The sequence below is a fragment of the Poecilia latipinna genome, unplaced genomic scaffold (genome assembly GCF_001443285.1).
Source record: "Poecilia latipinna isolate Pla-1442-1.1 unplaced genomic scaffold, P_latipinna-1.0 Scaffold861, whole genome shotgun sequence".
Classification (NCBI taxonomy): Eukaryota; Metazoa; Chordata; class Actinopteri; order Cyprinodontiformes; family Poeciliidae; genus Poecilia; species Poecilia latipinna.
Genome location: NW_015113477.1, coordinates 185041 through 198252, shown reverse-complemented (window position 1 = coordinate 198252; position 13212 = coordinate 185041). Strand labels below are relative to the sequence as shown.

General features: G+C 40.6%; 4 protein-coding genes across 6 annotated transcripts in view; all 4 read left to right on the top strand.

The window, feature by feature from the left end:
* LOC106956979 (paxillin-like) overlaps positions 1 to 1861 on the top strand; it is a 40140-nt gene extending 38279 nt beyond the window's left edge. Inside the window, exon 11 of one of the 2 annotated variants that reach the window (XM_015048134.1) lies at positions 59 to 1861. In XM_015048134.1, the coding sequence (XP_014903620.1) occupies positions 59 to 325 (267 nt within the window). In that variant the 3' untranslated portion in view covers positions 326 to 1861. The remainder of the gene's footprint in view (positions 1 to 58) is intronic. The other variant, XM_015048133.1, reaches the window with a different exon arrangement.
* A 3902-nt stretch (positions 1862 to 5763) lies between these two features.
* On the top strand, positions 5764 to 8519 carry rplp0 (ribosomal protein, large, P0). Its single transcript, XM_015048139.1, has 8 exons — positions 5764 to 5865; positions 6166 to 6273; positions 6363 to 6538; positions 6778 to 6865; positions 7446 to 7592; positions 7719 to 7904; positions 8003 to 8143; positions 8299 to 8519. The coding sequence occupies exons 2-8, from the start codon at positions 6220 to 6222 to the stop codon at positions 8449 to 8451; spliced, it is 945 nt and encodes a 314-aa protein (XP_014903625.1). The 5' UTR covers positions 5764 to 5865; positions 6166 to 6219; the 3' UTR covers positions 8452 to 8519.
* A 322-nt stretch (positions 8520 to 8841) lies between these two features.
* Positions 8842 to 11978, top strand: LOC106956972 (golgin subfamily A member 7-like; the record flags this gene model as incomplete). Its single annotated transcript, XM_015048120.1, has 5 exons — positions 8842 to 9018; positions 9933 to 10055; positions 10145 to 10297; positions 10400 to 10501; positions 10948 to 11978. Coding segments are annotated over 5 exons (603 nt in total), but the record flags the coding sequence as incomplete, so codon positions are not given.
* A 604-nt stretch (positions 11979 to 12582) lies between these two features.
* r3hcc1 (R3H domain and coiled-coil containing 1) overlaps positions 12583 to 13212 on the top strand; it is a 15931-nt gene continuing 15301 nt past the window's right edge. The window contains exon 1 of one of the 2 annotated variants that reach the window (XM_015048137.1): positions 12583 to 12680. In XM_015048137.1, coding sequence (XP_014903623.1) covers positions 12643 to 12680 — 38 coding nt within the window. In that variant the 5' untranslated portion in view covers positions 12583 to 12642. The remainder of the gene's footprint in view (positions 12681 to 13212) is intronic. The other variant, XM_015048136.1, reaches the window with a different exon arrangement.

Here is a 13212-nt window from a genome sequence, read left to right as displayed (position 1 = left end):
TCAGATAAGAGTTTGTCAGTTCCCCACACCGCACTCAGTTATCCACTTTGTTTCCCAGGAGTGCTTCACGCCGTTCATAAACGGCAGCTTCTTCGACCACGACGGCCAGCCGTACTGCGAGGCCCATTACCACGAGCACCGCGGCTCCCTGTGCTCCGGCTGCCAGAAGCCCATCACCGGCCGCTGCATCACCGCCATGGGCAAGAAGTTTCACCCGGAGCACTTTGTGTGCGCCTTCTGCCTCAAGCAGCTCAACAAGGGCACCTTCAAAGAGCAGAACGACAAGCCGTACTGCCACGGCTGCTTCGTCAAACTCTTCAGCTAGACCGCATGCCGGCTGCGTGTGCAGTGAGCGTGAGAGCACGAATGCACAAGGGGGATTAATGCACACCTACGTGCATCTAAAACGCATTACAATGAGGGTAGAAATGTTTCTATCAGGGATGACACTGAAAGGGACTTCCCTGGATTTGCCACCTTTTACGCTTTTACTAAAGACCTTTTAACGGAGCCCAAAGAGATTTTCATTTCAATTCCTGTTCCCGAGTGTGCCAGGAACGAGAAAGAAACGTGTTACTTTCTCCTTGGTTGTGTATAAATGATTAAGTTTGATCTGTAAAGTATTTCCCCCACCCCCATTCAGCAGGGAAAGACCTTGCGTCACTTGGTGGTTGGCCTGTGTTGACATGGTTTTCTGCAGATCTGAGACTGCTGCTTGATTGCATGGACCACTGGGAGTAGATATAGACGGTTTTAAAGTACTACGAGTGTTTTGGCGTGCAGCTTTTGGACACCGAGTGGTTATCAAAGATGTATTTTTGTAACTTTGGAAATTTCTGAGGTGCCATTTGGAATAACTGAACCACTTTTTGATATGTATATGTACACAGAAACGTTCCGCTTTCTTCTCCAACACAGAGCTGTTTGATCACTTTGACTCCAAATCTCACATCCTACAAATGTGTTTCATATGTCCGTGTCAGTTAGTTCTTATTTTTTGTACAGATTTCATAAGAAAACAAGTATTTTACATTTTCAACACACCCTTTGACTTTTTTAAATATTTAACAAAATAGTTAAATCAAACATTGACAGCTTAGACTTAAAAATGGAACCTAAAATTATCTTGGAAAATCCTGATCAGTCCATCTATAACCCTATCCTTTATCAATAAAAAAAAAAAAATCAAAATATGAGCTCTGAAAAATATTTTAATGGTTATGCATATATGGTAGAAAATGGTAAAAGCTAAATGCCTATCATGAATATAATTTAAAATCCAATTTTTCAGAATTTGACCTGCTGACCATTGAACTAAAGCATCCAACCTTTGGACAATCAATCGGTACATCTTTTTTAGCTCGATAATTCACAGAAAAACGTACTGAGCCATACCTTGTTTTAAATTTAATACATCATCATGTGTGTTGTGCCATTTCTATTCATAATGAGAATATAAAAACTTGTGTTTTTTAATCTACTTCAAAAAATATATATATATATATATATATATATAAAAAATCACATGGTGAGATCTGTTTTAAACTGCAGGTGCATTTTATGAGGAAAAACAGTCAAATTGTTTAGAAATTGACATTTTCTTGCTGTATTCGCAGTTATTCAATTGTAGAACTATATTTTTAAAATATTTTCAGCATTTTACAGTTTCAGCTTGTGTGCATTTATCACAGTTCTAAATGCATCTTTACAAACTAGTTAAAGGTTTACAGTAAAGTTGTGCGTTTTGATCCGAAGCATGCAATTTCTTTTACCTGGAGATTAACAAGCACCAGCTGTCAGTTGCTGTTACAATCATCTACATTTCTACACCTCGAATATGCTGAACCTCGTTGGTTTTGATCAAAAATGTGTGTGTGTGTGCGTGCGTGCGTGCGTGTGTGTGTGTTTCGGAGCAGGTAAAGGCTCACTCTGGTATGCAAAGAGCTGGCTCTGTTAGCATGTAGCCTACTGTAACGTTAGTCGGTCTCATTCCTTCAACACAGACGGACACATGACAGAGGAAATGCAGCCTGCCGTGTCTTTGTTGTGAATCGTCGTCATCCTGAGGTATCGGTTCAAAGGTCACTGATGGAAGCTGGATGCTAGTCTTTACTGGTCAGGAATCAGAGTAAGACCCTAAACGAAGGCCAGGCCTTTAGGGGGAAATGTACATGTTGACCTTTTCTATCTTTATTTCAATCAAAGCCTCTTTTTGTGTGAAATCAGCCGTTAGATTTAAGTATTTTCAGCAAGATGATGCCGTTGCCTTCGGTTTTACAGTGTGCAAAAAGTTTGTACAAAAACTCCAGACTTAGGTTGACTTAAAGTGTTTTTCTTGTGCCAAATGTGTCGATGCAATAACGTCTCTGACACTGTGGAGCTCTCAAGCCTTTTCTGTGATTGTTTTTTTTTTCTTTATATTTCAATTTTGAGCTAAACTCTGGGAGTCATGTTGCATTTTTAACTGAACTATACACTGTAACAGGCGAGACGAGGAGGAGCTTGCTGTTTGCTTAGCACACGTCATTATGGCGTTCACATGTTCCTGATTGGGATGTGATGGATGTAGTGGAAGGGGGTCGTGGGCGCCGCCGCCGGAGGAAAACGTCCTGGGTTTGCTCACGTTTGTTTATCTCATTTTCAATTTGCCTTACATTTTCTGCTTCTGTTGGACAATTAATAAAAGGGGAAAAAATAAACCAACAACAATGCTTTTTACTTTTAATCCAACTATGTGAACTTTGCTTTGTAAATGGAGTCAACATTCATGTAGCGCTTGGCTATCTGAATTTCCTCGAGCTATAAATATGTGTGGGTGAGGTGCAAGCCTTTGTGGGTTCTGATTACTGATTGGTGAATCTCTGCAAATAAAAGAGGAAAAAGTATTTATATTTCTGTCTTCATCGTATCTGTTCCTTTTTTGCATTATAAACAATGTTTGAATTTTCATTGCCACAGCTGAACAGTCAGGTGCAGAACGTACGTCACAAATCCGACCTTTAAATATGAATAAAACTGAAGGCGCTAAACAGCATTTAGCCTCAGATGTCTATAGGTCCAGACAGAAAATTTATGATAAATTCACACACTAAAAAAGCAGCTTATTACACTTTAAAGCAAACAAATGTTATTTTAATAGTTCAAAAGAAGCAACTGAAACCACAACTTAACCTTAGAGAAATGAGGTTTGCATTATAAATCCACCTCATTAACTCGTGCTCCTTTTTTAATTCCCATTCGAACTGGCTCAGGGTTTGTCCTGCAGTTTAGGAAACTTCACACTAAGACAAGGCATCAAAGGCTGGAACATCACAGCAAGCATTTTACTTGAACAAAGCGCAGAAAGGGAACGAGCATGAATGAAACGAAAGTGTGAAGAATTGGTCACTGGGATCTAGATGTGATGAAAGCAAAGCAGGGAAACTCCTCTTTACCAGTATGCATGGCAATATATTGGTACAAAGACAAACAGTTACATTTTGAATGAAACCACGAGTTTGGTCTGAAGAGTTTTTACAGGTAACCATGTCAACAATCTGACAATACCAAGCTACTCAGATGAAGGCCACATATTCTACATCACTGCAGTGGGATCGGTCAAATGGTTCAGTACACTTGATGAATACACTCGCACAACATCGGGTCACTGTGGCGAGGAGAGGAGCCGACATGAAGTCTGTTTTTTGTCAGAGCCCGAAGCTCGTCACTAAGATGCAAAGGACTCTGCGCGCCATCCAGGATCTCCAGGTGTTCCAGGTGCTGAAGCCGGTGGAGATGCAGGAAGTCTTTCTCAGGCACACTCTCGTGGCGGAGCTTGAGGCTCCTGAGCTTTGGAAACAGCACTGGGATCTGAGCAATGTTCACTCTCTGATGTGAAGGCCTGGGGTCTACGTGAAGATGGAGGAGATTCGGCAGCTGCGCCGATATGGAGGTCATGTCTTCTGAAGACAACACAGAGCTGCACAGCGCCAGGCTGGTCACGGTGGCTGGGATGGACGTGACGTACGTCTTAACAGGTGGGCCTCTGGTGACGGCCAGCTTGGTCAGCTTGGGGAGGTCTTGCAGCCATTTGTTCAGGAGAAACACAAGGTGAGAACTTGCTGACGGCATCATCCGTTGATGATCATTTCCAGAAAAAACTGAAAGGCTGTTCAGGTGAGGCACCTTCTTCATTGTGTTCACTGGGAAAAAGTGATCAGAGTACTGGATGAGTTCCAGAGTAGACAAGGAGGAGATTCTTTCATTAAGTGGTCTCTTTGGCACGTAGACGCAGGCACGCTTTGACGACAAGGAGAGGTCCTTGAGGTTAGGCAGATAAGAAAGTATGGTTTCCATTATCCAGATCGGCTCCACTGAGGTGCCAGAGTTATGGCAGGTCAGAGATGTGAGATTTCTGAGATGGGAAATAAAAGGAAGGAAGCTGGATTTAATGGGGAACGTTACATCACACAGACTGAGCTGAGTGAGCTGCTCCAGGTGAGTCCGCTTGTGTGCGTCTATCACCACGTCGCTGTTTCTTATAGCCAGGCGCTCCAGGTGGGGGAAGTCTTTACCGAAGCCCAGGTTCTCCATGACGCTTTGCTCCAGAACCAGCGAAGAGAGATGGGGAAGTTCCGAGCAGAGCTGCCTCCAGTCCTTGGCTCTGGGGCTCCTCACCACCATGCTGGTGACTTTCCTACGACGCAGAGAGTTCCAGAACCGCTTGGTGTAGGAGCCACTTTTAAAAGTAAGGACAACAGTCCAGCCTCTCCAAAGAGACCAGTGGTCGATGAGTTTCCTGAAGTACTTGCAGCAAGCCCGGATGCTTAGTTTGTCTGACACTGATAGATAGCTGAAAACATGGGTCCAGATCTCAGCCGGAAGGTGCGGAGGAGGTCGTTCCATCCTTGTGTCCAGGTGAGGGATAATTCAGCTAGCTTACGGATATAAATAAAAGTATAACTCACTTCTGGCACCACGCTAGTTGCTCGATGTTGACACGGAAGCACCATGAGCAGTGTCAGATGATTGCAATGAAAGTGAGCAGCATCAGGAATCGTCACCACGTCAACTCTGGCGCCATGTTGTGAGTGGCGTTTAAGGCGATATTATTATTGTTACATACTTGTAATAAGTCTAAAATATGTCTATAATAAAATTATCGTTAGCATCATTACGATTATTATTAATTCATCTTAGTCTGTCCGTTTACAAATTCTAATTCAAAAATACTTTATTGATCCCAAAGAGATCTCATATTGTTGTAGCTCATATTAATTCAAATTCTTCAAAGACTTATTGTAGGTAGTGAGGGTTGATAGCTGTTTTTTACTCGGTGGATGGTTTTACCAGCGTTTTGACATCTATTTGTAATTTCCACTTTACATATGTATTTTCAACAGAACATTGGTCCTGGGTGATATTTTATCACCCAACCTGCTCTATAACACTGGATTGTAAACAGAATACGTAAAATAATTATTTGGTCATTATAACTGAAAGTAAATAAAATAATAAAATTCAGAGATTTGATATATTTTCAGGGGTAAAGCAATTAAACCACACTCACTGTCTTTTGCTATGTCTTTTTTTATTTGCTGAGGTCACTATTTTTTGTCTCGCAACTCTTTGTACTAAAACGAACATCTATTACTAAATACAAAAAATGATTTCGCAAAAATACTTATTAAGAAATTTATATTGTTTTTATTATGGTTAATTTGCCACTCAGTGATGGCGTACCTTTTGTGCCAGGAAATGAGGCCAATCACACATCTTCTTTCTCCGTCCTGTCCCTTTTCTTTGCTCTGATTGGTCACTTCTGTCAAATATAAGCGTCGGTCGACCCACGTATTTCCTCTTTCTTTCACGCGACCCTAACGCTCGGTGAGTTGATAGTGACTCTCTCTCCAAGCCGAAATAAAATGATGCCAAGTCGAGTTGTATGTTGTAAAAGAGTCATATTGAGTGTATAAACATCTTCGCACCCTATCTCAATGTATTTATTAATCCTATATTGGTTGTAAAAGCATTTTTAGTTACCGAGGCCTTTCAGGCTGTTGCTAGCTTTCGGTTAGCCGGCTAATGTTAGCTGTGGACCGCATGTCCGCCAGCTTCTGATCGGCTCATGTATTTTCGTCTTGTTCTCTCAGAACATTTTCATTTCGATGTGTTTCTTCTTTACAGATTATACCTTGTCTTTAAACCAGCTGCTAAGCGATCCCTGGAAGCACATTCAAGATGCCCAGGGAAGACAGGGCCACGTGGAAGTCCAACTACTTTCTGAAAATTATCGTAAGTAGAATTTGATACACACGCTGCTTTCAGCTTAAAACATCTCCCTTGTAATGATCCGTGTCTTGACATGCAGTGGTTTGTTGCAGCAACTCTTGGATGATTACCCAAAATGCTTCATCGTGGGGGCAGACAACGTGGGCTCCAAGCAGATGCAGACCATCCGCCTGTCTCTGCGTGGAAAAGCCGTTGTGCTCATGGGGAAAAATACCATGATGCGCAAAGCCATCCGTGGTCACCTGGAGAACAACCCTGCTTTGGAGAAGTGAGTGACTTAAAGGATTATGTTCTGATCTAGCAGGACAACTACTGTACAGCTGCTGCAGTGCTGTATTGTCGTTCCCCCTGCTAAAAGTAACTTGTCTCCAGCTATCCCTGTCTGTCTACTACCCCGACTGCCAGGGACGCAAGGTCTCAGACACTAAGCCGTTTTTTTTTCTGCTCTGTGCAACTGTATTTATTACCTTGCATGTATGTAATATGCAATTGGATTTAATTTCACAGGCTTCTGCCCCACATTAAAGGCAATGTGGGATTTGTCTTCACCAAGGAGGATCTGACTGAGGTCCGGGACTTGCTGCTGGCTAATAAGGTAAAAGGTCTTACCTGTCAATCACCCACTGCTCCTTAAGTAAACTGGATCTAAATCTATATGTATGTGCCACACTGTACTACGGTTGCATGTTGTTTGAGTGCATTCAATGTCCCTAAGGAATCTGGCTACATGTAGATAAAGGAGTTGCAGTGTAGGAAAATTGACTTAAATAGATTTGTTTTAATCCACCAATTTGTGAAACTATCCACTGACAAGCAGCATAACATTAGATGCCAATATAGCCATTCTTCCATCTGTTTGACCAGCCTTTGGTCTATCTATCTTATTTACTTTGCAAATGATTTATTTAGCATTTTGGCATTCTTATTGCAACCCCATTAATGTGCAGGATAAGTTACAATGCAGCCTGTGCAGTACTGTATTGTCGTTCCCCCTGCAGAAAGTCAAAATGTTTCCTCGCTATCCCTGTCTGTCATTTTTTTTCGTTGACTGTCAGGGACGTAAGGTTTCAGACACTCGTAACTCTCCCATCTTTTGATTGTCAACCAAGTGTTTTAAAATGTTGAATTTCAAAAGGCATTGGAAAGTGATACGAGGTCCTTGTGTTGTGCTCCAGGTGCCTGCAGCTGCCCGTGCTGGAGCCATCGCCCCCTGTGATGTAACGGTGCCAGCCCAGAATACTGGACTGGGTCCAGAGAAGACCTCTTTCTTCCAGGCTCTGGGCATCACCACCAAAATCTCCAGAGGAACCATTGAAATCTTGGTGAGTATGGAAACGGATATAAAGTCGTGGGATGTTTGACCTGGACATCCACTTGTGTTTTGCTGTAAACTTTAGTTGGCTACATTTGGTAACGTCTTTTTTTTTTTTTTTTTCCCCTCTCCTAAGAGTGACGTCGGCCTGATCAAGACTGGCGACAAGGTTGGTGCCAGCGAAGCCACACTGCTCAACATGTTGAACATCTCGCCCTTCTCCTTTGGGCTGATTATCCAGCAAGTGTATGACAACGGCAGTGTTTACAGTCCTGAGGTGCTCGACATCACAGAGGCATCCCTGCACACCAGGTTCTTGGAGGTGAGAAACCTAATCTGAATATGTTTCAACAAAGCTCTGCTGTTTGAGGAAATATCTCTGAACTGCTGAGTTTACTGATGAATTTCTGAATCCTGTAGGGTGTGAGGAACATCGCCAGTGTGTGCCTGGAGATTGGCTACCCCACTTTGGCTTCTGTCCCCCACTCGGTCATCAATGGCTACAAGAGAGTCCTGGCTGTTGCTGTGGAAACGGATTATTCCTTCCCCCTGGCAGAAAAGGTGCGGTGCAGAGTCCTTGCTGTAATATCACAGGACAGGTTTTAGTGCAGCAATGTCAAACCTGCAAAGAGATGGCAGCAATGGTTAAAATTGATTTTCCAAAATTTGTAAGTGAAAATTAACACTGCATTGTTTTTCTTGTCTCCATCTCATAGGTCAAAGCTTATCTGGCTGATCCAACTGCTTTTGCTGCTGTTGCAGCACCTGCAGCTGTTGCAGAAACTGCTGCAGCTCCAGCTGCAAAGGAGGAGGTTAAGGAAGAGTCTGAGGAATCAGATGACGACATGGGCTTTGGGCTGTTCGACTAAAGCAAATACAGCAAACAGAACCTGTTGGAATCAAAAAGAACATGATTCAATAAAGTTTATTAAAATAACCTGTGCATTTTTTATTTTTATTTTTTTTTAATTAAAACCATTTAAACATGAGCAGAGTTATAATGTACCTGATGCCTTAAGGGGCTTTGTTACTGATTTAATTTTACTAGAGTGGATGCTGCGATGATCGGCCACTTAAAAAAAGAAAAAGAAACTTGGAGCTGACGTCTGGCTTATAGAAATGCACTTCCTTTTTGGGTGTGTCCGATTTCATCTTAATATTTCTAAAGACAGATTTTAGCTTAAATTTGAGTTTTAAATTGAAGAAAAATAGTTGTTGGGGAAAATCTAGAGCTTAAAAATAAACTGAGCAGCAAGTGACTGGGAAACAATATTAGGCGCCGTTTTACTTTTTATACTGCGCCGAACACTAAATCCACTCTTAAGAACAGTGAAATTAAAACCCTTCAACTGAACGTTTACTTTGAAAATATCAAACCGGAAGTACTTGGATACAGATGCGCTGTAGCTACAGGACAGGCGTCGGCTATGGCTGAGGTAAATCTTTGCGGTTTATCCGAATATAAAAGCTTTGCGCTGAGATGTTCATGAACACGGTTTCAGATGGTAACTGCATCATTATAGGGGATAAATATGAACATTTTTGTCATTTTGGGGGGTGTTTGGATAGCCAATAGAAATGTAAGCTAACCTGTTTTTAGCTAACGACCATTTCATAGGTAAGAAACATTGTTCTGGTTTCAGTTTGAACAAATAATTCTCGTGAATTTACGGTGATTGGTGAGAATTTTATGTGGCTTAGTGACTTATTTACAGAGTTAACAACGTGCTAACGTCAACACTTTCCTCTTGGCCAGTGGCGTAACCAGAAAAAGTTACCGGTCTGGTCGAGTTGGGGCCTAGTGCTTGACAGGTGTGGTTCATTATATAAAAATTACATTTTCCTGTTGGCTTGGGCTGTCCAGAGAAAGCTGTTGAAACTTCCACAGCAGAAGATCCAACCAAACATAAAACAAGATAATATTCATGATATTAAAAGACACGCAAAAATATTCATGTCTGTGGCAGATTTAGTTTGAAAGTAGGTAGTCTTCATGTTAACTAGGTATTTATATGAATGGATGAAATATTACTGGCTTTGAATGTGCTCCTGGCAACCGCAATTCAAAATACAAAAGTAGAAATTGGGTCCGCCAGCACAAATGAACCCTTCAAAGATTTTCCCAGACAAAATAACGTTATTTAAACCAGAAGTGTGGGCATAATGCAAATAATTAGTATTTTCCTGACAAGTCTTTTTGTTCTCATTTTACTCTAAAGCAGCTATGTGCACCCAAATACTAAGATGGAAAAAACTGGTCTAAGATGTTATTTATACATTAACGAACAGATCGGGGCACCCGCATTGCTCCCACCCAAAATCAGTGCTAACTGGATTCAAATTTGTCCAGACCCACAGCTTACAGGACCTCCAGCAGCCGGCTGTTTCCTCCAAGGTCTTCGTCCAGAGAGACTACAGCTCAGGAACAATATGCAAGTTCCAGACCAAGTTTCCCTCTGAGCTGGAGTCTAGAGTATGTAAAGGATTTTATTTATTTATTTATTTATGGTTACGGTGCTTTATTTTCAGTACAGTGCATGTAAACTATTATTGTGGTTCCAGATGGATAAGCAGCAATTCGAGGAGACCATGCAGTCTCTGAACAACCTGTATGCGGAGGCAGAGAAGCTTGGAGGAAAGTCTTACCTGGAGGGCTGCTTGGCTTGTCTGACTGCCTACACCATCTTCCTGTGTATGGAGACGCACTACGAAAAGGTAGAACTGCTTTTGCTGGGATTCTGAGCTAAATTGCTCCTCGCAGCTTCCTTTGTGGAGAAATTGATCTCGTCTCAGCACTGCGTTGTTTCCTGCCTACAGGTGTTAAAGAAGATCGCCAAATACATAAAGGACCAGAATGAGAAGATTTATGCTCCCAGAGGCTTACTGCTGACTGACCCCATAGAGAGAGGCCTCAGAGTCGTATCCTTGACCTGGCTTATTTTACTCAACACCTGCGTTCTTTGACTGAGAAAATGTAATGTTAAAGAAATTTTACTTACATTAAGCTTAAGCGAAAGAGTAATACTTCTTGATCTTTCCAACATAAAATCAAGTATACGAAGAAAATGTTTTTCTTTGCACTGAGAAACATTTTTTTAACTTCTAAAGATATCTCCCAAGCTTTCAGAATTATAAACCCGTTTTATTACATGCCACATAAACTCATCAGTGTAAGCAGTTTATGGAAAAAAAAAAAATATATATATATATACATCTATATATATATATATATATATATATATATATATATTTCAGAAGACAATCCAGTATCATTCAATTAATATTTTTTTCATCTATTTTTTTATTATGTTAGATATGGGTTTAAAAACTCCAATGTTGCGTTCCTTAACTGTCCCGTTTTTCAGGTGGAAATCACCATCTTTGAAGACAGAAGCATTGGATCTGGAAGATAAAACGATTTTTGCCCACATGACGACGTCCGGTGACCGCTGTAGCCTTTCCGATCGAGTCACCTTCACATCCCGAGGGTCCAACGTGTGTTTTTTCCGCTGTTACGTGCAGTTGAAATTATGAGACTTCCTACAAAAGAGAAAACATAAACATATTGAAAACGTATGATCCTATAACTTAACAATGGCTGCTGAACAATCATCAGGACTGTGCTGAAACACAGAAATGTACTCTGTCATCAGTGTTTTTCTATTCTGGAGCATGTTTTTGCTCTATGTCTTATTTCAATGTGCAGGCTGGTGACTTCCAATCTGCTTCACAATGTATATCCAGACCTTCCTTCCTGAAATACATGTGTACTTTTAATGTGATCTTTTCTTGCTGTAATTTATAAATACTCTCCTGTTTGCCTTTGTGTATGTTTGTACATGCCTTTTCTTGTCTTTTTCTAATCAAGACGTCTAAAATGTTGAGCAGACTTTATAGGATGTGCCATTGTGTTCATTGCCATCATCTCCACATTCATTACAAGAGATTTGAGGTATTGTTTTGAAAATTTAAAGACGGTTAATGTGTTGTAAAGTTTTGGCCCAGTTTGCGATCACAGCGGTTATGGATGGTTAATATTAACAGTATGAGGGTTGCGACTTCTGCAGAACCCATATTTTAAATTATGTTCAGGAGTCTGGGGGTGGGGGTTTTAGAAGTTGTAAATTTTAGATGTTTCTAGTTTTGAAGATGGATCATGTTTGCTAAGTTGTCCCAATACATTTTGAGAACTGTCTCATTTCTGTGACAGTGTACTAGCGATATATTCAGCTCCAGCATACATCATATGTACCATCACAATATCTGTTAGCATTAGAAATCATAGACAGTTGGAAAGCTCTGCAGCAGATTGTTTAGATTTTGTTTGTAGAATACTTTCACAATTGTCCATACTCGTCATGTTCTATTTAAATAAATTGTAGTTACCTGAAATGAAGATCTTGTGGAGGGGTTTTATTTTAGATTTGACTTTGAAAATATATAGAAGTGCACTTTAATAGCATTAGTGGAACCGCAAAATTCAGTTTCTTCAACAATGGAAATGTTGCATAAAGTCAACTTTGTGATGTCATAATATTCTAATTGTCATCTAATGAAATTGGTTTTCGTTATGTCAAAATTAACATGAGACCTTGAAATGTAGCTGTGTGTGTATAATGTAGATGAGGCATACATACAGAAAAAGTAATGGTTTTGTTATGTGATTATTTTATTTCTCTAATTTGCCATTGAATTAATTTATATGTTTTTATGTATTTTTCAAATATCAAAAGTTAGCATCTATTGCAACTAATTTTATTGCAGTATCAGAAAGCTACCAGTAAAAGGCAGTGTGAGCTTGTAATTGCTCCAGAATCTGCCTAACTGACAACCGCTTCAGAACAGATTCTAGGATGATTTGTGAAGCACAGATTTGCTTCTGCCTCATCACTCCTTCTTGTTGTATCCTGTTTACAGGTTAGTAGGGGGTATAATTTTTTAATTTTTTTCCTTTCTCAAAATAGCTCTGAAGAACCTTTTCAGTGTCACTAAAGTAGTTTCTATAGAGTCCTTTCATGTTTAATTTACTGGTGTCAACGCAACTGAACTAACGGGCGCCCATGAGGAAAAAGAGCGACCGCGGTTCTAGTTACCTGAGGTATAAAGCTACTGTACAGGAACTGTTGCGATTTGTTCTTATGTACAGATTCATTAATATACCGTCAGTTATCAGCTATATAAAACTGCTTCTTTGTGTGCTTTGGAATACCGTTTATGCCGTTTAATGTTTTTGCGAAGCGATAAAAGCTGGGTAGCTCTTGAATTGCTACAAAATGGAGCTATGTTTCCCTCAGCCAATTGGCTGGCAATGCTGACACCTTGAGATGCCATGAGACCTAAATACCGAACATCATGGCATGGAGTGCATCCCAGTTTTCCATGTCTGGCATATAACCATTAATTTTAGTTTTTAAACTGGTTATATTGATCCTGTGTCCAGACAGAGGACATGATGCTGTTTGTTTCAGAACAAACAGCATCATGACCTGTTTGTTCTGAAGATCCTGCAGCTTCCACTTCATCTTCCTGACATGGCGCCTCCTCACCCATCATGTTATGACTCTCATACTGATAGGAGGAACCACAGAGCCCTGTTAAGTTAAAAGCACATCTTCTGAAGTTGGGATATT